Genomic DNA, 23,441 nt, shown 5'->3' with positions numbered 1-23,441 from the left:
TGTGTGTTTGAATTGCTTCCTACATTTGTTAACTCCATCTCTTTTTCCCAAATCTCGATCTCCTCTAAGAAGACAAAGAACACTTGATAGACAAGAAGAAAGAAAGTGCAAGTAAATCAAACTTCAACACAACTCTTGACACCATGAAACAAAAAGAGAAAAAAACACTGCTGCAAAATGGAATAAAATAATAGTACAAATAAACTGGAGAAAGGCTGATGAATTGATTTTGAACTTAACGAAAAATACAACAAAGCATAGTAAATTTATAGGCTAAAAATACTAACTCACTGCCCCTAAAAAAGTACAACTACTTAAAACAAATTGTCATGTTCCAAAAGCTGGGTTAGTAGAAATTGGGTTGTTGAACCAAAAAAGGTCACGCCTTGTTTTAGAACAACTGTTGTAGGAATAGTGTCAAGTGAACTGATTTGGTTTAGTGGTTAAGAGTTATGTTTATGTGCCTAAGGTATTGTGTTCACATCCCTTCCCTTGAGTCTTTATTAATTTTTGTTTCGACCCCTATCCTTGAACATCTAGCTTATATATTATTTTTGCTCAACTATTGACAAGAATGACCTTGCTAGTTCAGTGGTAAAGCTTCAGCTTACCTAGAGGTCCTATGTTAGAAAAATCTGATAATTATAACTAATCAGAGTTAGTTAGGATGTAGGTAGTTTTTCTAAATTTTTTTTTGAAAATTTCCCCAAAAAATATTTCTAAAATCTCTCCACTTTCTACTGTCCTCTCTGTCCACTTCTCCATCTCCTGTTTTGTTTTTTTCTGGGTTTCAATAAGTTTCTGTCACTCTTTCTCTGTTGGTTTTCTTTTCTTTTTGTTCTGTTCCATATCTTTTCCATAACCAATCTCTTTTTCTTTCTTTTTGAAGATGTTTTTTACCACTGTGTTACTGTCGTATATTGTTCTGCCCTCTTATCGTTCCTTTACTTTTCGTCTCTTCTACTATTGAGTTATTTTGCGCTAACATCCTTTTCAGTCTTGATTGCTGGCCGTGGGTGGTAAGGGTGTTGATTTAATACTTTTATTCTGTAAAGGAGTTGTTTATCACATGTTTGGATATGAATTCTTATTTTGGGCGATATTAGTTTGAATGGTTGGAAATATGTGATTTAGGTAAAGAATTAGGAGCGGCTAGTCTTTCGAAAAATTAGAAGCGTTACAAAATTCCTCTTCCGTTGGGGTAAGTGATCAATGCCTTGTTAAGGCTGAATCTTAGTGTTAAAAAAATAATCAATCCGAATGTTTAGCGTTACGGTTGATTTATTGGTCGGATTTAGTATGACATTGGCTAAATAGTTTATTCTGAATGTCATTTTTAGGTGTTGGTATCGTTGTTGTTGCATTGGCATCGAAAAATGATCATGTGTGTAACGATAATCCCAAAAATTAGTTTACAAAGTAAAGCCGTAAAATCTACTGTCAACACCACACAGCCATGTGCCAGAACATGTGAGCCATATAGTCGTGTGTCAGATCGTGTAAGCCACACAAGCTCAGCCAGACAGGCAATATGGGCCACACGGTCATGTGGGCCTATTTTTTGTAAATTTTAGTTAGGGTTATATATTATGTGCAATTCGAGGTTAGTCACCCTGTTGAGTCTGTTATGTGATACGTATAGCTTATATATATGAAATTTGATGTTTTGCTTCTATATTTGTAACTTTTGAAAGCATGTTAGCATGTTCTGATGTGTAAAGCATGTATGATTTGTGTGTATTTGGATATATGGATAGTGATTGCATGTACATTGGGGTAGGTTTATGATGTGATGGAAGAAGTGTTGGCAGTTTAATGATCTGCCTTATCTAGTGGTTTTAACCACATATCTATTCTGGTGGCTTGACCACACTTATCTAATTATGACGGATTAACGCATTATTGTCTAGCAACTTTGATTGCACTACTCTATATAGTGACATATGCTCACTTATTAGTGTATGGGGTTGGATGGGTATTTATTACCCTATTTGGTATGTAAGGATGGACAGAGATGGTGTGTAGCGGATGGGGGTAGGATATGTATCTATTATGTAATAAGTGTTGCATCGCATGATATGCCATGTCATTCGTATCTAATCTTATTATTATGTTGCATTGCATGGTATATCATGCAGTGTATTCTATTCGATTTTTTACTTCTGGGTGAAGTTGACATATGTTCTATTTGTGTGTGGGCTGAGTTACACACTGAACTTTGTAAGCTCACCCAATTTTTCTGACTTCTCAGGTAATCAACAAACTTAGAATCGGGCGACGCACGGGAGCTCGAATTGTTTCTCTGGTTAAATAAATAAGACGATTTATGTTTTTTTAAAATTATTCTGAATTTTTTGAACTTTTTGGACTGTAAACTATTTTGGACTTTAATTCTCATTTTGGTTGGTTTTGTCGGACTATAAAATATTTTTATCATAACTGCAAAGCTATATGTTTTCACAAATTAAAGTCGCGATTTCAATATTTAATACTCTAAAATTTCTGCTTCACAATAAAGTAATCACTTAGGTGTTTTCCTGTAAAAAATAAATAAATAGTTTTAACGAGATTTTTCCTAAAAAATGTATAGCAATTTACCAAAGTTAATATTGTCAAAACTCATGTTTTTGAATTCAAAATCTGAGTTTAAAATGAAATTATGTAATTTCTCAGCCATAACGTTCAGGCCGTGGGTGGGGTGCTACACAAATTCTATAAAATATGAAACTAAATTATTTGACTTAATAAAAAATAAAAACAAAAACAGAAAAAAAAATTCTAAATGCACTAAATTTTTTACAAGCTTGTAGAGCATTTTAAAGTCCGCAAGTTGAAGATGTGACATATGTCTCATAAGATATATTTAAAAAATGAGACAATTGTCATATCCTTAACCAGCTTCTAGAGTCTACAAAAACTCCACAAGTTGTGTATTTCATCAATTGATAACTAAACTTTAAGGAAAAAAGAGGATAAATATAAGAATGAAGTTGCAAGTGGACAAGTGAATCGAATTTAAAGCAGAGTCTATACTTACTGATTTATGATAAATTATTCTCCAAGTAAAACTCTAAACGCATAATCAAATGTGCATAAAATATGAGAGGAGAATCCAAGAAACTCAAGACCTTATCTCATTTACCTTCTAAAGGAGAGTTGATAGAGTTGTTACGGATTAAGACAAATAGAAATTGATGATGTTCAAATAATTGACCAAAGTTGAAACTTCAATGCCTACGTAGTACCAACTCTTTACGAAAGAAAAGTTAATGATTTGAAGGAATTTGGTCTAATTTTAAATCTCCTTTTTCAAGCAATGACTTGCGTTTCAAAGTTAAGGTTTTGGATTTGTCCATTTTGAAGCATATATATTTTTCCCAACCCAAATTGTACTTACAATCTATTTCTAAACGCAACCCATTTTCTAACCACTCACTTCCTTCTTTTTTTCGTTTAACGTACGATTGCTTGCACTACTAAGAATAATAAAATAAATAAATTGAAATGAAAAACATTACTTAAATTACCCAATATGTATATTATCACCAATACATTCTAGAAAACTACTTTTTCCTTATTTGAAATCACTTTTTATTTATATTTATGTTTTGGGGTTGTTTTGATAAAAATCAATTACTTTTTAATAGAAATATTGAATAAAACAATAGTTTGTTAAAATATTGGTGTACTTTATATTTATATGTCACTATTTATCTTATATGTTATGTTAATAAATAATTTTAAAAAACATGGATTACACGTAGATTGCATGCATGTTGTTAAGTTTAATGGTCAGTGTTTCCGTTAAAAGAACACCAATTTGAGTTTTTAAAGGTTAAAGATAAAATTTAGCTAAAAAAGAATAAGGACTAAAATTAATAAAATATGTAAACATTAATGAATAAATTTATCATCCCGTCTAAAATTTATCTGATATAGTTTGAATAGGAAAAATGATCCAAACTACTAACCTACGCAAAAGTCTAGTTACCCTTTAAACAAAAAATATTATATATAGCTAGTGGTCCTTTCATTTCATGCAGGAAGGAAACAAAATTTTAAGTAACAAATTTGGTTATAGAAAAATGGCTACTCCATCAACACTTTGCTGTGCTGTACTTCTCTTCCTATTTCCATTACAATTCATGGCAACAACAACCCCCTCTTGCCCCGGTGATTGCGAGCCTACTGATGCCGATGACAATGATCGATTTCATTTTGCTCAAAACTTAGAGTTCCTTGAAGCTGAGTTCTTCTTGTATGGTGCACTTGGCAAAGGCCTCGACGCCTTTGAACCCGAATTTGCTAAAGGCGGACCACCTCCGATCGGTGGCAGACGGGCCAATCTCGACTATCTTACCCGTCGGATCATCGAGGAATTCGGTTATCAAGAAATCGGTCATAATAGGTAAGTTTTCTCGACGAAAATATATAGCTCTGATGATTAAGGTTTTATAGATGAGTGTGTTGATTTTGTGTTACCTTGGTAGGGAAATTGTGAGAAGAACCGGTGGGATTCCAAGGCCTTTGATTGATATTAGCTCTCAAAGCTTTGCAAAATTATTTGATAAAGCAGTAGGGCACAATTTGGATCCTCCATTTGATCCTTATGAAGATCCCATCAAGTATATGCTAGCAGTATATGCTATCCCCTATGTGGGACTCAATGGCTATGTTGGTACAACCCCTTGCCTCAAAAACTTCGCTTCAAAACAGGTAAATAAAAATCTCATTCTCCTTAAAGCGGACACAAATGATATATTAATCATATTGGTTAAATCTTGGTGATATTGCAGTTCCAAGTACCTTCATTTTCCTTAAATTGGTAATTCTTTTTTGGGATAAGTATCAAATTTATACATGAATTTTGTTTCATATATATGTATACATGAAACTCTAATTTTGATTCAACTGTACACATTTAAAGAAATGAATACATACATTTATTTTCATGTTGAATTTATATAATTGTATGCGTATACAATATATCAACATAAAATGGTGCTAATTCAAAATGTTGATAGTGATTTGTGAAAATTGAATCAAATTAAAATTTCATGTATAAAATTACACAAAATTTCATGAAATTAATATATAGTTTTGATATTTTTTTATTAGATATTTTATGGTATCATATTCTAATCTCTGTTAGATTATTCATGTAAGTTGATGGCATGATAGACCCTATTAAAATGTTTTTTTTCTTTTTTTTAAGAATTATTACAAAATTGAGGAGAAGATGGATTACCAAGGGTTGGACCACTAGAATTTGGTGCCAACTTTGCCACTAGGAGTGGCGTACGTTAGGAATTTGTTTAAGGGCCTTGAGAGTCAAAGCTAAACATTTTGTTATAAAAAGACTAATAATTTTATAGAGCAGCAAAAAATATAATTTTTCTATTTAATCATAGACTAAAGAGATTTAAATTGAATGTCTCAATTTTCTGGAGGGGCTAGAAAGCAATATTTTTATTTAGTTAAGGAGGTCAGGGCCCTATTCACTAACTTTGTCACATTTTGACTTTTAATAATTAAGATTTTTCAACAATAATTGTTGAATTTTGCCTATATGTTATTTTCCTTTAAAGTTTATCATGTAATCAGCTACTCTTATCTCTACATATGATTGGGACTCATTAAAATGATTATAAATCAATTTATGATATCTTATATTCAAGCCAAATCTCTTTGACTTTAGATCAGATGCTTAATCGATGTTTTCCGATGTCACATAGTTGGTTGCAGGGCTGTTGGGAGTGGAATCTGGACAAGATGCAGCTACAAGAGAATGGTTATATGCGAAAGGTGATGAAAAAGTGGAACCCTACGACATAACGGTGGTTGAATTCACAAACATGATCTCGGGGCTAAGGAACGAGCTAGGCAAGTGTGGTATCAAGGATGAAGGCTTAATCGTACCCAAGGAGCTCGGTGCCGAGAATCGAACCACCAGCAACGTGCTATCGGCTGACTCGAATTCGCTCTCTTATCCGAGAACACCGCAAGAAATTCTAAGGATCGTGTACAGTACCGGTGACGAGCATAGGCCAGGTGGGTTCTTCCCTAAAGGTGCCAATGGGAGAATTGCTAGAGAATACCTCTATAATGATCAACTCAGAGGACTGTAAATTGGTTTATCTAAAAGCTCTAAGATAATGTTATAATATGATTTAAGACGAATGGTTTGTTTATAAATTTATTTGAATAATGGTCTCCGAGAAGACTTAATGTATTGCTCCCATGAAACTATAATAATATATATATATTTTTATATATGAAGCATATTTTTCCAACACAAATTTTACTTTAATCTATTTCTAACCACAACCCATTTTTTAAGCATTCACTTCATTTTTCCCTTTATTCGTTTAACGTACGATTGCTTTCACTACTAAGGAAAATAAAAATAAAATAGCATTACTTAAGTACCCAATACAGAGAGAGAGAGAGCATAAACGTGTGTATCACAAAGACATTCTAGAAAAGTAATTTATCCTTATTCAAAATATGGCTTTTTAGATAAATAACCCAATAATATTAAAAATTATGAAAATGATTTAGTATCAAATTATTTATAAAATGACAAAATCATTGTCTCATTATTACAAAAATCATTAGATGTAAAAGAATCATTTTTTTTGTGTCGCCACTTTCCAATGCGGCACCCATATAAGTTTTCTAAATACACTATATTTTCACAGATATTTTCGGAGGTAAATGGAAAAAATATATATTATTAATTTTTGGTGTCACCTTCTTCAATGGAGGCATCTAGAGGTGCTCATGGGCCGGGCAGTCCGGCACGGCCCGACGGCCCGCCCGAAATATGAGAGGGTTTGGGTAAAAAAATGAGGCCCGTTTAGAAAATGGCCCGGGCCTCGGGCACCACTTTTTTGGCCCGGGCCCTGCCCGAATATAATAAATATATATTTTTTATTTTTAAAAATATTTTAAAATACTTTTTTAAAATTTTTTATTTTTAAGATACTTTTAAAATACTTTTTTAAATTTTCTAATTTTTTTTTTGTTTATTTAAAAAACGGGCCGGGCCCGGGCTTAGGAATTTTTCCCTGGACCGGGCCTGGACAAAATTACAGGCCCATATTTCGGGCCGGGCCCGGGCCAAAATTTTTTTATGGGCCCGGCCCATGAGCACCTCTAGAGGCATCAAATTGGATTAAAAAAATATTTGTTGGTGCCGCCTCCTTCAACGAAGACACCAATACCAGTAAAAAAATTCTCCTAATGCCTATTTCAAATGTGGTGGTACCATTTCTTTTTTTTTTTGGAATTTTTTAGTGTTGTCACTTCACATGGAGTCACCAAAAAAGTAAAAAATAAAAATTTCTTGGTCTGCTCCGGATGTAGCGACACCAATAATTTTTTAATTGAATTTTAATTGTGTTAAGCAATATTTAATCCGTTAGTTATATATATAAGATACAATCAGTGGAAGGAAAAAATATTTAGATGATGAGAAAAATAAATGTATTGTTCCATATAATCTGATACTCATGCCGAAAAATTTTGGTGCCAAAATATTAATTTACTCATTCTAGTGACTCTATATGAAGTGATGGGACTGAAAATTTTTTAAAAAAATTTACTTGTGCTACCACATCTGGAGTAGGGACCAAGGGAACTCTTTTTTTTTACTATTTTTGGTGACTCGCGAGACCAAAAAATTCAAAAAAAATAATTTACTTGTGCCGCCACATCTAGAGTAGGGACCAAGAATTTTCTTTTAACTTTTTTGATAACTCAACGTGAAGTGGCAGCACCAAAAAATTCTAGGAAATTTTATGGTGCCGATCTTTTTTCCTAGGTGTAATCGGACACCTAATAAATTCTCTTTTCAGAAGAAAAATTTATTTTTAAATTTTTCTAAAAAAGTGATAATTTTAGGTCTACGTGAAAATCCAGAGAAAATTAGAGTTCGGGAGTCGGTTACGCGCGAGGAAGGTATTAGCACCCTCGCGACGCCCAAAATTGGTATCTTGTTAAACACGCGTTGTCTTAATTTTTAAAAATGCGAGTTCAATTTAATATTTAATCGTGATCCGATTAAAATACGAGAATTTTAATAAATTATATATTATTATATATTTATTTAAATATAATTTCATAATTTACAAAAAAAAATTATTTTTTTAAAAAACATGAAAATATTTTTTTGAAATACGAGAATTTTTGAAAACACGAAAATTTAGAACATGAGAATTTTTGAAAACACCAAATCTTTAAAACATGAAAATGTTGAAACACGAGAATATTTTTTTGAAAACAAGAATATTTTTGAAACACGGAAATTTTTTCAAAACACGAATTTTTTTTAAAAACACGAGAATTTGTTGAAAATACAAAAACACAGAAATTTGAGAAAACACGAGGAAAAAAAAATTTAATACGAAAATTTTTGAAACACAAAAATTTTTGAAAGCCCGAAAATTTTTGAAAACACGAAATTTTTTTTTTAAAAGGACATATCGTATTTAGCACGAACCGGTGATGTTCAGTCAACTTAGCAATGAAATCAATGAATTAGTATTAAATCGATTCTTTGCCTTTTTTACAAAAATAAAATAAAATTGAATTAAATTAACATAAATAAAAAAATATAAAAATGCATAAAAATACTAATAATATTAAAAACGGAACGTCATCAAAAAAACACGAATTAAATTAAAAGTGGGTAAAAACGAAATTACCAAAAAGGTCCAAAATACGTGCTTGATTTTTTTCTTTTTTCTTCTTTTTTTTTTCTTTTCTTTTTTCTTCCTTTTTTTGGACTGGGCTGGGTGGGCTGGCCTGCCTGCTGTTGGGCCTGGGGCTGCTGTTTTTTGGGCCAAATCTGCTGGCCTGCTGCTGTGATGGGCCTGCTGGCCTGCCAAGCTGTTGGGCTGTTGGCCTGCTAGGCTGTTGGGCCTGTTGGGCAGCTACTTTGGGCCCCTTTTTTTCTCTTTTTTCTTCTTTTTTTTGTTGGGCCTAGCTGGGTTGGCCTGTTGGGGGTTGCTGCTGGGTGGTCGGGTCGGGTAGGGTCGGGTCGACCCAACTATTAATTTTTTCTTTTTTCTTTTTCTTTTTTCCTTTTTTCTTTTTTATTTCTTTCTTCTTCTTTTTCTTCTTCCCTCTTCACCCTAGCTTGCACCGCCGCCTCTTTCACACCGCCGCTGTCGTCTCCGCCGCTTGGCCTCCGTCAGACCCTCTCCTCTTCTCCTCTTTCTTTTCCTTCTCTCCTTTTCTTTCTTTTTTTTCGAAAACTTTCTTCTTCTTTTTTTGTGGGGGTTTCCGTTTTTGGGGTTTTAAACCCATTTTATAGTGATTTATTTGCTTCTTTTTGCAGGTGGCAGGTTGCTAGGGAGAAGGGAGGCCATACCCTAGGCCGGTGGCCGGAAATCGCGGGGATTAGGTGCGAAAATCGCGTTTGGCTGCCAGAAGGACCAGATTGAAAATGTAACAAAACTTATGGGGCCAAAACATAATTTTGAGAAAATATAGGGGTCAAAATGTAATTTCAAAAACTTGATGGGTCAAAATGTAATTTCAAAAACTTGATGGGTCAAAATGTAATTTCAAAAAATTTGATGGGTCAAAATGTAATTTAAAAAAGTTTAGCGCTTAAAATATAATTTTAGGAAAATTTAGGGGTTAAAATTCAATTTTTTTTATTTTTTGTATTTTTTTGAATTTTTTTTAAAAAGCACGAATATCGAGCCGGACAAAATTCAGTGATTACAATACCCATGAAAATACAATGTATTTAGAAAACTTACATGGGTGCCGTCTTGGGAAGTGACAGCAAAAAAAAAAAGATTTTTTCACATCTAATAATTTTTGTAATTAAGAGACAATGATTCTATCACATTTTGAGGTGATGCTATCTTAGGAAGTGGTGGTACTTGTAAGGCCCAATTTTAGCTTGGGCCCGCATAAATAAAAATGAATTCTAAATATAAATTTAAAGTCCAATAAACAGTCCAAAGTTACAAAATTTATCAGCAAGCCCAATACCTAAACTATCCAAACACTGTCCCAAGCCCCATCTAACCCAACTATCATGGCCCAACGAAGCCCAACACAACTAGAAACCCTAACACCAAACAACTTCAAGCGCCGTCGAACCCAGGGCCTTTTCCTCGCATGCGCATGCATACACCACCACACATGAGCCTTCAGACGCGCAGCGCTTGCGCCTCTGTACCTGTTAAATATATATTATAAAATCTAATTAATTAAAATAATTGAGGTTAATTTTGACTTCATTGGGGTAAAGAAAATATTATTTTTGGATTTTGCCCATATGTTATAATCAAGTTTGTCACGTAATCGGCTACTCTATCTCTACCTACATATGATTGAGAGTTTGAGACTCATTAAAATGATCATAAATCGATTTAACTATGAGATCTTATATTAATCAAGCCAAATCTATTTAATTTTAAATTGGATGCTTAATAGATGTTTTTCGAAGTCATATGGTTGGTTGCAGGGTTGTTGGGAGTGGAAGAGGGATAAGATGCAGTTCTAAGAACAATGTTATATGAGAAAGGTGAAGAAAAAGTGGACCCGTACGACATAATTAGAGGTGCTCATGGGCCGGGCCGGGCCAGGTTCGGGCCGGGTTCATAAAAAAATTTCGACCCGGGTCTTAGGCAGGCCCAACCTACCAAAATATGGGCCTAAGATTTTGTCCAGCCGGCCGAAAAAAAGATAAGCAGGGCCCGACCTGCCCGCCCATTTTATTTTAAAATTTTAAAAATTAAAAAAGTATTTTAAAAATATTTTAAAATTAAAAATATTTTAAAATATTTTAAAATTTAAAAAATTAAAAAGTATGTAAAATATTTTAAAATTTAAAAAATTAAAAAGTATGTAAAAATATTTTAAAATTTTAAAAATAAATATATTTATTAAATCAGGGCAGTATATTTGGCCGAAAAAATGGTGCAGAGGCTCGCCCGCTTTCTAAACAGCCTCGTTTTTTGCCCAAGCCCATATTTCGGGCCTATATTTTTACCCAAACCCTCCCATATTTCGGGTGGGCCGTCGGGCCGGGCCGGGCCACCCGGCCCATGAGCACCTCTAGACATAACGGTGTTTGAATTCACAAACATGATCTCGAGGCTAAGGAACGAGCTAGGCAAGTGTGGTGTCAAGGATAAAGGATAATCGTACCTTTGAAGCATGGTGCCGAGAGTCGAACCACCAGCAACGTGTTGTCAGCCGACCCGGATTCGCTCTCTTACTCGAGAATGCCGAAGGAGATTATGAGGATCATGTACGGTACCAGTGATGAGCATAGGCCGGGTGGGTTCTTCCCTAAGGGTGCTAATGGGAGAATTGCTAGAGAATACCTCAATAATGATAAACTTAGAGGGCTATGAATTGATTTGGTTGAAAGCTCCAAGATAATGTTATAATATGGTTTAAGATGGGTTTTTTGTTTATAATTATCTAAATAATGGCTTCCGGATTAGGCTTAATGTATTGCTTGCATGAAATTAGTATTGGTTTGCATTTCATCTTAAATTTTACCATTTGTTTTGCTTTTCTTTCCCTTGTCATTTTATATTGTTTTTTTCATATTTAAGGTGAGCTAACTAATCTAACTAATATGTCATTGTCGCTCCTATCATGTGCATATGTCATGTATCATGACGAGTTTTGTCCAGTTCTTTTCAAAGTGATTCAGTTTTACCCAATTCTTCATCCATTGTGCATTATACTAGTTGGAATCTACATTGTAATTAGTTCGACATATATTTGTACATGTATTGTAATTGTATTGTATTTGTTCCTAAATTTTATTTATGCTACCTATTATTTTAACACGTTAATCCAAAAACTATCTTTGTGATAGGCTACATAAGTGTTTTAAAGATTTTTCCTACTAAATCTAAATTGACATTTAATGCCTAAATTGATAGGTAGGTTAATAGAAGAGTTAGATCCAAATAAATGCTTAAATGGATAGGTAGGTTAACATAACCTTTGAGGACTCAATTATAATATTTTAAAGTTTAAGGACTAATATAAATTTAAGTGATAGTTTGAGGATGTTTGATGAATTAACCCACATCTTAAGTAAGTTGGTTTTAGTTGAAGCCCAAAAGCATGAGGAAACAACCCTTGTTATCAATGGTTAAATGGCCCAAAAAGTAAAACGACCCAAATCCTATCCAATGTGGACCTAAATCTACAAAAGAAAATCCAATTCTATCTAATAAAATAAAATTATTCCAATTTAAATTTACACAAACTTATAACTACACTTATGGGTAAAATAAATTATGAAAAAATTATATTTTTAAAATTAATATAAAAATAAATGAATTTTTCTTTGAAATGGTAACATCGAATTTTGTAAAATTAAATTATCCTAAGTTCAAGTTTTATCAAATGTTTATATATTTTTTTAAAATAGATTTAAATTGTTTTATAAGATTCTATATCAAGTTTTATATATTTTATGTTAAAATAAACCCTTTTGAAAAATAATAAGGTGAACATAATATAAAATAGGAATATATTAAAAGATATTAAACAAAATTTATTAATATTTGAAACTTTATATACATATAAATATTTGAAACTCAAATATAAGAATATCATTTCCAAGAATTTGATAAGATTGAAATAATTATTTAAGACCACAGTCAATGCATCCATTAATGCATGTATTGATTCTTAAAACTACAAACCCTGAATCTATCAGCTTAATGTTAACATCATCACAAGTTTGAAAAAAAAAATTGGTGTTCCTAAAAATTTCACATTCAGCTTTACTGGTTGAATCCAATCCAATAAATTTAAGGATTTACCAATCGAATATTAGCTCGATTGACATGGATATTATTGTCAATGCAAGAGAACGTGAGTTCGACTGCCTTGAAGCACATTATCCTCCTATTTATGGGTCTAGGAAGATTATGGGTAGTTTATTTATTTAGACACCTAGAATCAATAAAGGAATAGATAATAAAAAAATGTACTCCGTCCATATGAGCAATGCCTAATTCAGTTTAATCATACAAATATTTTTAAAATAAGATATCTCGAATATTATTATCCACAACCCATTATTCTATTCTCAAACTATTAGTAATTAAAAAGAATGCAAAAACTGGAACTTCAATTGAAACCCTTAATTAGGGTTTCCTCACATCACCATTTCAATCATTTTCTTGAATTAGGTTTAAAAGAGTCTCCTAGAAATTTATTTTAAAAAGATGGGTTACCCTAAACTTTCTAAATAGCTATCTAGGGGTTTTTGAACTTGCAAAAGAGTCAATTGGACTAATGAGATTTATCAAGGAAATAATAAAAAAGGAGTAAACCATATCACAAAAAAAATTCATTTTTCTTCCATTGGTGGGTTAGGTTAAGCCTTGTGATTATTCTTTGCCATTATTATTGTTAATAGTCAAAAGGATTAGGACAGGCAAACTCTTTAAGGTTGTTGGTTCAACTAGGATTTCTATATATATATATATATATATATATATACATAAAACTACCCATGGAGGATTTGTCATAAAATTTGACATTATCTGATTTTCCTTAACAAAATAAGTAGCCAAGTCATCAATTGATACATGTTGTGTTAGTTTGAAAAGAAAAAGAAATTGAAATATGATTTTAGAAAATATATATATATATTTATTAGTGTTTTCGATGATTTCGTGTAAAATATTTGTTATTGTTTGAAACAGTTTTAACATAAGTTGTATTTGTTATAAAATATTATCGAAGCATTGCCCTTTAACAACTAAAATTTATTGCATAATAACTATACTATCTTATATGAACTTATTAATAATCCGTGCTTAATTATATTTTAAAATAAATATTATTGAAGCATTATCGTCTCGACTGAAATTTATGTTATAATAACTATATTATCTTATATAGACGTAACAATAATCAATATGCCTAAATAAAACTTAAATTTAAAGTTAAGAGGATAATGCTACATTGGATATAGAAGGGATAAATGAAGTTGAGTAGAATTTAAATAAATAATCACATTATTATATTGTTAAAGTATTCATATTTTATATTTTAAAATTATTGATAAATATTTATAAATTCTAATCTATATATTTATTAGAGTTATTATTTGATACTCTGTTTTTAGACTCCATAACTGGGTTAAGAGTGTAACGAGTGTCACATATATTTGTATAATATTTTTTTTAAATTTGTACTACACCTTATAACACACTTGTCAAACCCTCAATCCACTTGTGGAGAAGTCTAAAATACTCTACTAGCAATGTATCAAATGATTTTCCGTATTTATTATTAAAATAATATAGAAAATATTTTATTTTTATTCTTTTTGTCAACTTTATGGTCCATGTTTGGGGTTGTCATTTCCAAAAATATTGTCTCCAAAGTTCAAACTTATGTTCTCCACTTGGGAGTGCAATTTACCTTACCACTACATCCAACACTTGTTGGTATTGTCAATAAAATATTAAAAATATTACTTAAAATTTAAAATTATTAATGTTAAAATTTATTATTAAAATAAATTTGAAATATTGAATAGTTCTATGAAAATGATAAATTATATTAATAATTTATTATATATTATTAAATATATATTTGCTTTAATAATATTTCTAAATAAAATTAAAATTAAAATTAAAAACTTATTACTAATATAATAATATTTGGTTAGATTCAAGTTAATTTTATCTAAAATTCATATTAGTCACAGAGGAGTTATTTTTTGAAAATGTTTTACACTTTTTAATTTTAAAAAAGGTTAATTTTCCATTAATCAAGCTATTTTCTATAAAACAAATATAAAAAATATTTTTCATAATTCATTTTCCATAAAACAAACACACCCTTAATCCTAATTCAAATCATATTAAAATGAGAACATTATTAAATTACAATATTTTGGGTAAATATACTTTTCGGTACCTATGTTTGGCATAAATATCCATTTTGCCATCTCTGTCTTTTTCTTTTTTCTTTTTTTGTTCAATTTGGTATCCATGTTTGGTTTTTGTTATACTAAATGATCTTTGGGGCAAAAGGTGCTAACTTTTTCAATGTGGTCCAATAAATATTTATCATATGATGATTATGACATCATTGTGATGACATAATCTAAAATTTTAAAAATTATTAAAAATCAATTATATTTACAGAAAATCATTATCTAAAAAATTTCGAGTCAATTTTATTAAAAAAAAACAAAATATTTCTAAATTTAATTTACTCTTTTAAAAAATGTACAATATTTTTCAAAAGGATGTCTATTCGTATCAGAATGCTATTTATTTTATACAGGTTCTAATTATATCTGCTATTTTTGATACAATGTCTAAAATTATTTATAATCCCTTTTCAACCCATAAACAGGAGGATAATACATTTTAGCGCACTCGAACTCACGTCTTCCTACATTAGTAATAATGTGCATACCAATCGAGTTAAAACTCAATCGATAATTTAATTTTTATGTTTAAATTTATGATGTTTTGTAAAAATATATATTCTATTTTTAAAATTTGTGGCAACCATTTTTTCAAAAAGAAAGACTTATATTTAGAAAAGGTTATAATTTGTGTAAGAAAAATTTCGATTTAAATATAGAATCGAAGATAAATACATTTAGAAATTTTCGATTCAAAAGAAAAGGTCTATTCTCGTGGAATGGTTGAAAATTATAAACTTCTAATAAAAAATTATAAAAATAGAAAAGAATTTTATTTTGATAAAAAATTTTGAATTTTGAATTTTATTAAAATTATTTTATATTTTTAAGTTTTTTAGATTTTAATTTATATTTATATTTTATATTTTGATTGCATCGCCATGTATCAAATATTGGATTTATCATATCTCAAGTATTTATTGGACAATATGAAAAGTTAACATCATTAGTTCTAGATAATATTTCGTGTAATGAAAACGAAACATAAATATTAATTTAAACAAAGAAAAACATAATAATCAGAAATATTTATAAATCGAATCGAAACTATTAAATATTTGAAAGAATTTAGATGAAAATGTTATTTTAAACTAAAAAAAAGGCTTAATTGAAAGGTATAAATAAAATTCTTCTTCTTCATTTGTAAGAAAGAATGATTAAAAATCGGATTAATCTGTTGACTAAGGTAAATAAAGTGACATTAATAATAATAATAAAAAAGTTACCAAACTGTAAAATTGAGTTTTTTTTTTTTACCTCTAATGAAAGCAAAGTGGCATTATAGTAAATAAAGAGATAGCCAATGTCATTCTTTCGACTCTTTTTTACCAGTAGCCTTAAAAATAAGTTGGCACCTCCATTCTTGTCTTGTCCCGACATTAATAAACCAAAACAAAAGAAAGAAAAGAAAAAAATGGCTAATCCCTCGGGTTTTCTGCTCGCCATTTCCTTACTCCTCACAACAACCCTGATCACCGCCGTGTTGGCCGCCGAATCAAGTGGTGTGCATCACTTGAGCTGGGTGCCGGCGACGGTGAACAAGTCCGGTAGCTGCAAGGACTCAACGGCGGAGTGCATGGCTAACGTGGACGATGATGAGTTCGACATAGGGTCCGAGATCAAGAGGCGCATATTGCAAACCACCACTTACATAAGCTACAAAGCACTTCAGAGGGACACCGTGCCGTGCTCTCGAAGGGGCGCTTCGTATTATAACTGTCGGCCAGGAGCCGAAGCTAACCCTTACACCCGAGGTTGCAGCACCATTACTCGCTGCCGTCGTTAAGGTTGTTCGCCGACGTCCTTTTTTTAAAAAAAATTTGTAAGATATAGTTATGTAGCAGCAATAAGTGGATGTGTTAGAATTATGAAGCTTCCCCTCTGGTGTGATGAATATATATGTATATTATATATATGTATGTATGTGTATATATGTTGTTGAAGAAATTATCCAGATATGTTGTCGTTGGTTAATTTCCCTGCTTTTAGATTTTCTTACCTTCTGTAGTAACGTAGTGTATTTACTTTCAGTAAAGTTAAAAATAACAATGTCGGTAAAATTAATTCATGTAACCAATGATACCATTGGTTAAACCGATAATGTAAAATCGAATATAGACCAAGTCATTTGTAAATTGTTAAAATTGAAAATCATTAATCCGGTTTATAAATTTTAATATATATTTTAAAATTACTAATTTGTATGAATTAGTAATATATTTAATTGTTGTTAAAAATGATGGATTGATCTAATTAAACTGAAACTTAATGAGTTAAGTGATAAATCAATAATAAATATTTTAATTCTAATAAGTTGTTTAAAACCATTTTTAAAAATCCAAAAAATGTTTATAATTTTTTTTAATTCTCATCTTATTTCATTTTTATAGTTTCTATTATTATTATTATTATTATTATTATTAATAAAATTTGGTGCTATCTATATTCTATATCATAGAAGGTTGACTGATCGGACATGTTTTGGTTGATAGGGGAAGAGACTGAGGTCAACCCTTTTTGTGTTTGGTAACTGCAGCACGCAATGGCAAATTATGAATAAAGGAAGGTAAAAACATCAATACTACAAAGTAAAAATACATGGTCCAACCAAAATAACAGTTCAAATAACTTGTAGGATTCGGATTTTTTTTAGATTGGGTGAATTTAGGTTTAGATTTTTTTTTCTAGAATTTGTTTAAGTTCAAATTTTTTTAGTGTGGGTTTGAATTGATGGTGCGGTGTGCTTAGTTTATTTTTCATTACACATTACACTATCGTTACAATATTTAATATTATCGTCACCGTTGTTTTTATAGTAACTATAAGTAAATGCACCGACTATCTAAACCCACCCTTAGATTTAAAGTTTTTAAGATTTGGGCTCCGGTTGAACAAGATGATCATCAAATTCAAATGATTTTGAATCTTTTACGTTATAAATATCCAATTCTGATTTACATTATGAAAAGCATAAATTATATATATTTAATAGAATTATATTATATAAAATAATTAAAGTGCTTATGAATACATATTTATAAAATAAATCTTTACCATTTATTTTTATTTTAAGTAATATCATATAATTATTTCGGACTTGGGTTCCGAGTTTTCTCGGACTTAAATTTAATTGAGCTCGTATTTTCCCAACCATATATATATATATATATCAGAGAAAAATTGTTTAAAATCAATTTAATTTATGATTTAACCCATTTAATTTAGAATAGTTGATTTTATTCGGGCTGAGCAAGCAAAATATTGAGAAACTAAAATCCATACGAATCGATGATGTATAGATTTTTTTAATGAATTAAAATTTATGATTATCCAAATCTAACCGAATTTTATATTTTATTTAATTTATAATTAAATTCTATTTTTATAATGGAATGAAAATAACTCAAAATACTATATAAAAAAGCTATTTTTTGAAAAATACTATATAAGATGTATTCATTATCTTTATTTATTTGAATATTTAAAAATAGTTTTGAAAAAAACTTTCAATTTTTATCAAATAATCTCTAAAAGTCATAAAACAAAGACATTTTGTTTGGATTAGTACTGCGGGTTCAACAGAGCGAGAGCTCCTCGTCGCAAATAGTCCGAGACTAACGATAATCGTTCCAACCCAACTATAGATTCATCGGGCTAAAGTTGCTAAGAACGGGGTACCTGCAGCGACCTAGTTTCACTGGCTTACCCTAGCAGTATGAAAGTAAACCAGCTACCACCAACGATCGAATTACAAATGCAGCAACATATTCGAGCGATAGGGTATCACTGTGTTTAAACATTGACAGAATCGATTTTGCTTATAAGCTACCAAAAAAATGAATAGCGGAAGACAAAACAATGAGCTCAGTTCTCCTTCGGAAAGCATTAACAACTCATAATTTAAAGGCAAGGAACAAAAGAATGCTATTTATCGAGACCTAAATCATAAAATTCCCTCTGCATACACAACATTTGAATATTGTAACCTATCATTTAGTAGGCATAAGATCTCATACAAAGCCTATATCATCAAGAAGCGGATTCCTTAACGGCTTTAAAAGCCGGATGAAGCAATCCAAGCTCATCTTTCACCTCGAGCGGATTACTGGTCTCGTTTCGAACTCTCTTAACCCTTCTACTGGCCAATGACTTGTGAGTGAACCCATAAATCTGAAGAATCTGATTATCCCCAAAATTGAATGCTCTATCCATTTGCTTCAAGCACCTCTCCACCGAGTAATCCCCAAACTTACCACAAGGTTTGCACCCCACAAAGTGGGTCACCAACGGCCAACGATGATCCCCTAAACCTGGGTGATAATTCTCAATCATTTCCTCATATCTATCAACCAAGATCCCCCAATAACCGTGCAAATAATAAGAATTCTCTAAGTAAACCTTATCACCCCACTTCTCCCTTTGAGTAGCCAACAAATACACCATTGCAGACTGATCATCGGCTTCGAAAACGGGTCTATTCTTAAGCTCCCGGGTCAAAACCTTCCCTGCTTCTTCCCTAATCTTGCCTTTAGGACCCATTGGAGCCCAAGCATCAAGAATGTCAAGTGCCCATTGCCCATTCCTCAACAAAAAACTCCCAGTGTTTAGCCCAATCCAATTCTTCTGATCGTAAACCATTTCATTCCAACCGTGCATAACAAAGTTGGAGTCTTTATACCTTTCCCAAGGAACCTCAAATGCCATGTCAGTAAACATGGCGTCACTATCCATCCACCACAAGAATTCCACCTCCGGATGCGAAAGCAAAAGCTTTCGAATCAACGGCAATTTCGCCCAAAACCCTGCCATTTCAGCATCCAACAGCGCCATGTTGTAAAATATCTCGATCCCGTGTAATCTACAATAATCGATCTTGTTCTTGATCGATTTCAATAAGTAATGATCACCGACAGGGTTCTCACAAGGTTTGGGAGATGAACCAGTGACTAAGAGAACCCTCGGTTTGTTTGGACCGATGAAATTTGGGTAATTAGGGTTTTCTTGCAGCCATCTAGAGCGTTGCTCGTCCCAATCGGAGATTCCGGGCCCGAGCGAATAGGGCGCGTTGGGATCGCGTTTCGGGACGTCTGGTTCCTCGTCGATTAAGATCTTATTGATGTCGAACTCGTTGTAGTTATTGGTGCCGGCGTTGGTGTCGGCGCCGTCGTGGTTATCTGACGACGTCGTTTGGACTTCTTTGAGGACGCGATGCGGTTCGCCTTGTTTCCGGTAATAGAGGTGATCCCGGATCTCGACGAAGTCCTGGCCTGGAGTCCCGAATTTACCGGCTCCGAGAGTGCCACGTAGGACGACGACGGTGAGGACGAGGCAGAGGATGGTGACCTTGCAATGACGGAGAGTTCTCTGGATCTTTCTAGATCTTTGAGCTCCCAAGCAATTGTCTATCATCTTCCGGCTCGTTACCCGATCCGGATTAGCGTCAAATCCCTAACAATACCGATTTGGAAAATAGGGAATCGAGAGAGAACCCTAGGAAATGAAATTTGGAAGATTTGGGGAGATTTTAGATACTCTTTTCTCTGATAAAAATGGCGCTATGTGTCGGTGTGATTTATTTTGGTTTAAATATGTTAAAGTCCCTATACTCTTATTAAATTTATAATTTAGTCCTTATAATTTTAATTTTGAGTCTTTTTTTTATTTAAAAGTGGGTAAACTTCCTATTTAGTCGCTTGAGTTTACCCGCGTTCCTATTTTGGTGACCCATTTCAAAAGTTTATTATTTCAAACACTCGTAAGTTGTCAATTTTAGTCACTCTATTGTTAAAATAGATTCGATCACCCAACGGAATGCTGAAGTGACCTGGTATAATAACAAAATTAACCCTTAATATTTACCCATTTTATTAATTTGATCATTATTTTGAAAAAAATAACAAAATTAACCCTTAATATTTACACAATATTCCAATTTGGTCATGATTCTAAAAATTAAGAAAATTTAAATTTAAATTTAAAAATTTAACATAAAAATTAAAAAATATATAAAATACTAAAAAATTATAAAGAAAAAAAAAAGGCAGTAACCTTGGGCAGCTCCATGAAAGGTTCCCTCTTTCTTTTTAATTTCTTTTTATTGCGTAAATTTTGCATCTTCGCTTTTTACTTGTGATTTTGCGAGAAGTTGACGAAGAAGGCAGCACAAGCGACAGCTGCGGGAACCATCAAAGCCACAAGGTGGGAAGTAAAAACAATTTTTAAATATATTTTTTATAATTTTTTTTGAGTATTTTGTATATTTTTATTAATTTTAAAATATTTGAATTTTTATTTATTTTTAAATTTTATTTTATATTTTCTTAATTTGTAGAATGGGTTTATATAATGTGTAAATATTAATGGTTAATTTTTTAAAATCAAGAATAAATTAATTAAATGGGTAAACATTAAGGGCTAATTTTATTATTATAGCAAGCCACATCAGCATTATGTTTGGTGATGAAACCCATTTTAATGGTAAAGTGACTAAAATTGACAACTTATCTAATAATACGGACTAAAATAACAAAATTTTGAAATGAGTAACCAAAATAATAATATAGGTAAACTCGGTGACTAAATAGGTAGTTTACCCTTTAAAAATCTTGCACCCTCCGTCTAATTCTTCCACTAAAGTTAATGATGTAAAATGTAAAATAACATTTTAACTTCATATTTACATTTTTTTATTAATTTGGTCATTACCCTTTAAAAGTATATAGAAATTTTAAAAATTATTTTTATATTTTAAATAAAAAACTACGAATTTATAATTTTTAAAAAATATAAAAATTTGAAAAAATAAAAAAGAATTTAAAAATATAAAAAAGTCAAAATTTAATATTATTTAAATTGAACTAGACTGACCAATTGGACCAAAAATCGGTTGGGGTATCAATCTGGTGATAGGTAAAAAACCGATTGACCCATGAAACAGTACAAGCTAGTTGACTTGAGTCAAAAAAACTAGTTGAATCGAGTTAAAAAACTAGTTGAATCAATTCCAAACTAATCCGACCAATTAGTTCCCAGAACAACCAATCTGATCAATTCAAAGCAAATAAATTATTAAAAATAAAAAATTATAAAAATCAGTTCAACTGTAACCAATTTTAGAATTTTTTTTATAGCAATAAGTGAATGTGATAATTATAATTATTAAGTTTCCCCTTTAGTGTGATGAATATATGTATGAATATGTATATGTATCATTATGTAGTTGAAGAAATTATCTAGATTTATAGGAACATGAATAAATAAATGTTGAATACCATAAAAGATAAAAGCCAAAAGAAAAAAGCAAATAAATGTTGGGAAGTTAAATGCTTGGAAACAACATTATAAAAAATTAATCATAAATCTCGAACATAAACTATAAAAATGACCTTAAAAGATACTAAAAACCCTAATCCTGAGCCAGGAAGGCAACGAGCAACTCCCCCTTCCACACATAGATCAACATGAAAGCAAAGAGAGGGAGATTTATGTCGATAACCTAGAGGAACAAGCATTAGGGTAAAGCAAAAACATGATGGATAAGAGTTTGGGTTGAGACCCTCACTCTTTTTGGCGATGGACTTACTGCAACACCCTGAAACCAAGGCATAGATAAAGGGGAAGGTTGTAGCCTTGCCCCCAAAAATGGTAAATGTATTTTTTAATCCTTTACAAATTTACGAATTTACAAATTAGTATAATTGTTAAAATTATATTTTGAGTCCCCAAAATTCATGATGCATCTCTGAACGCCCTCACCTGAAACAATGGTAAAAAAAGCTCAAGTAATAAAAACAGAACTTAAAGAGCTCGAAAGGTCCCATCAGAAGGAACAAGTCTCCAAAAGCATGGCCACCAGAAAAATCGATCTTCCGAGAGATGTTAGAATTAGACTAGATCAACTGATTAAATCGGTTAAACCATAAATCAATGGTTTTAACGATTTAATCGATGACATGAAGTTAACTATAAACTAAATTGTTTGTGAATAGATAAAAATCTGAAAAACTTGAAAAAAAAAATCAATAACTGAATCAATTGCACTGGTTTATAATTTTTATAAATTTTAATTAATTATTTTTGTCATTAACGTAATGAAAAATGGATAGCTCCATTATTGGTTTAATTTTCCAAAAATTGTAACCCCACGCCATCCACAAAGAGGGAGAAGACCACGAGTTTGTCATGAGAGGTCCGGGCCCAGTGCACTTACCAAATTTAATTATAAGGTGTTACTTAAGACCATTTTTTTAAAATCCAGAAAATGTTAATAAAGTCCTACCTTTTTAAGAAAAAAATGTCGTTCAATCCCATTTTTATTGTTTCTATTTTTATTATATTATATTGAAATTTTGTGCTATCCATATTATAGGCCGACATGTTCTGGTTTAGGGGTAAATTATGGATTTATAGGTAAGCTTCTGTTTTAATTATTTAAGTAAAAAAATTACAATTTAATCGTTAAGTGTCTCGGAAATTCATAACCCTG

At 31.4% G+C, this 23,441-nt stretch overlaps 3 protein-coding genes and 1 long non-coding RNA gene across 4 annotated transcripts; 3 read left to right on the top strand and 1 right to left on the bottom strand.

Annotated features, from left to right (window-relative positions):
• The first annotated feature begins 4,023 nt into the window (after nt 1–4,023).
• LOC105790446 (ferritin-like catalase Nec2) lies at nt 4,024–6,273 on the top strand. The gene is made up of 3 exons (XM_012618044.2): nt 4,024–4,408; nt 4,491–4,716; nt 5,736–6,273. The coding sequence occupies exons 1-3, from the start codon at nt 4,038–4,040 to the stop codon at nt 6,126–6,128; spliced, it is 990 nt and encodes a 329-aa protein (XP_012473498.1). The 5' UTR covers nt 4,024–4,037; the 3' UTR covers nt 6,129–6,273.
• Nucleotides 6,274–8,856: 2,583 nt separating this feature from the next.
• On the top strand, nt 8,857–9,655 carry LOC128032057 (uncharacterized). The gene is made up of 2 exons (XR_008188178.1): nt 8,857–9,195; nt 9,344–9,655. It is a non-coding gene; the product is annotated as an uncharacterized LOC128032057 (long non-coding RNA).
• A 6,677-nt stretch (nt 9,656–16,332) lies between these two features.
• LOC105793525 (protein RALF-like 33) lies at nt 16,333–16,930 on the top strand. Its single transcript, XM_012622427.2, has one exon. The coding sequence runs from the start codon at nt 16,371–16,373 to the stop codon at nt 16,740–16,742; it is 372 nt and encodes a 123-aa protein (XP_012477881.2). The 5' UTR covers nt 16,333–16,370; the 3' UTR covers nt 16,743–16,930.
• Nucleotides 16,931–18,824: 1,894 nt separating this feature from the next.
• On the bottom strand, nt 18,825–20,476 carry LOC105785047 (xyloglucan 6-xylosyltransferase 2). Its single transcript, XM_012610978.2, has one exon. It carries the CDS (start codon nt 20,363–20,365, stop codon nt 18,986–18,988), a length of 1,380 nt encoding a protein of 459 aa, XP_012466432.2. The 5' UTR covers nt 20,366–20,476; the 3' UTR covers nt 18,825–18,985.
• Between the last annotated feature and the right edge of the window lie 2,965 nt (nt 20,477–23,441).

The sequence above is a fragment of the Gossypium raimondii genome, chromosome 8 (genome assembly GCF_025698545.1).
Source record: "Gossypium raimondii isolate GPD5lz chromosome 8, ASM2569854v1, whole genome shotgun sequence".
NCBI lineage: Eukaryota > Viridiplantae > Streptophyta > Magnoliopsida > Malvales > Malvaceae > Gossypium > Gossypium raimondii.
The sequence above is the reverse complement of the archived record's forward strand: the minus strand, read 5'-3'. Positions and strand labels throughout refer to the sequence as shown.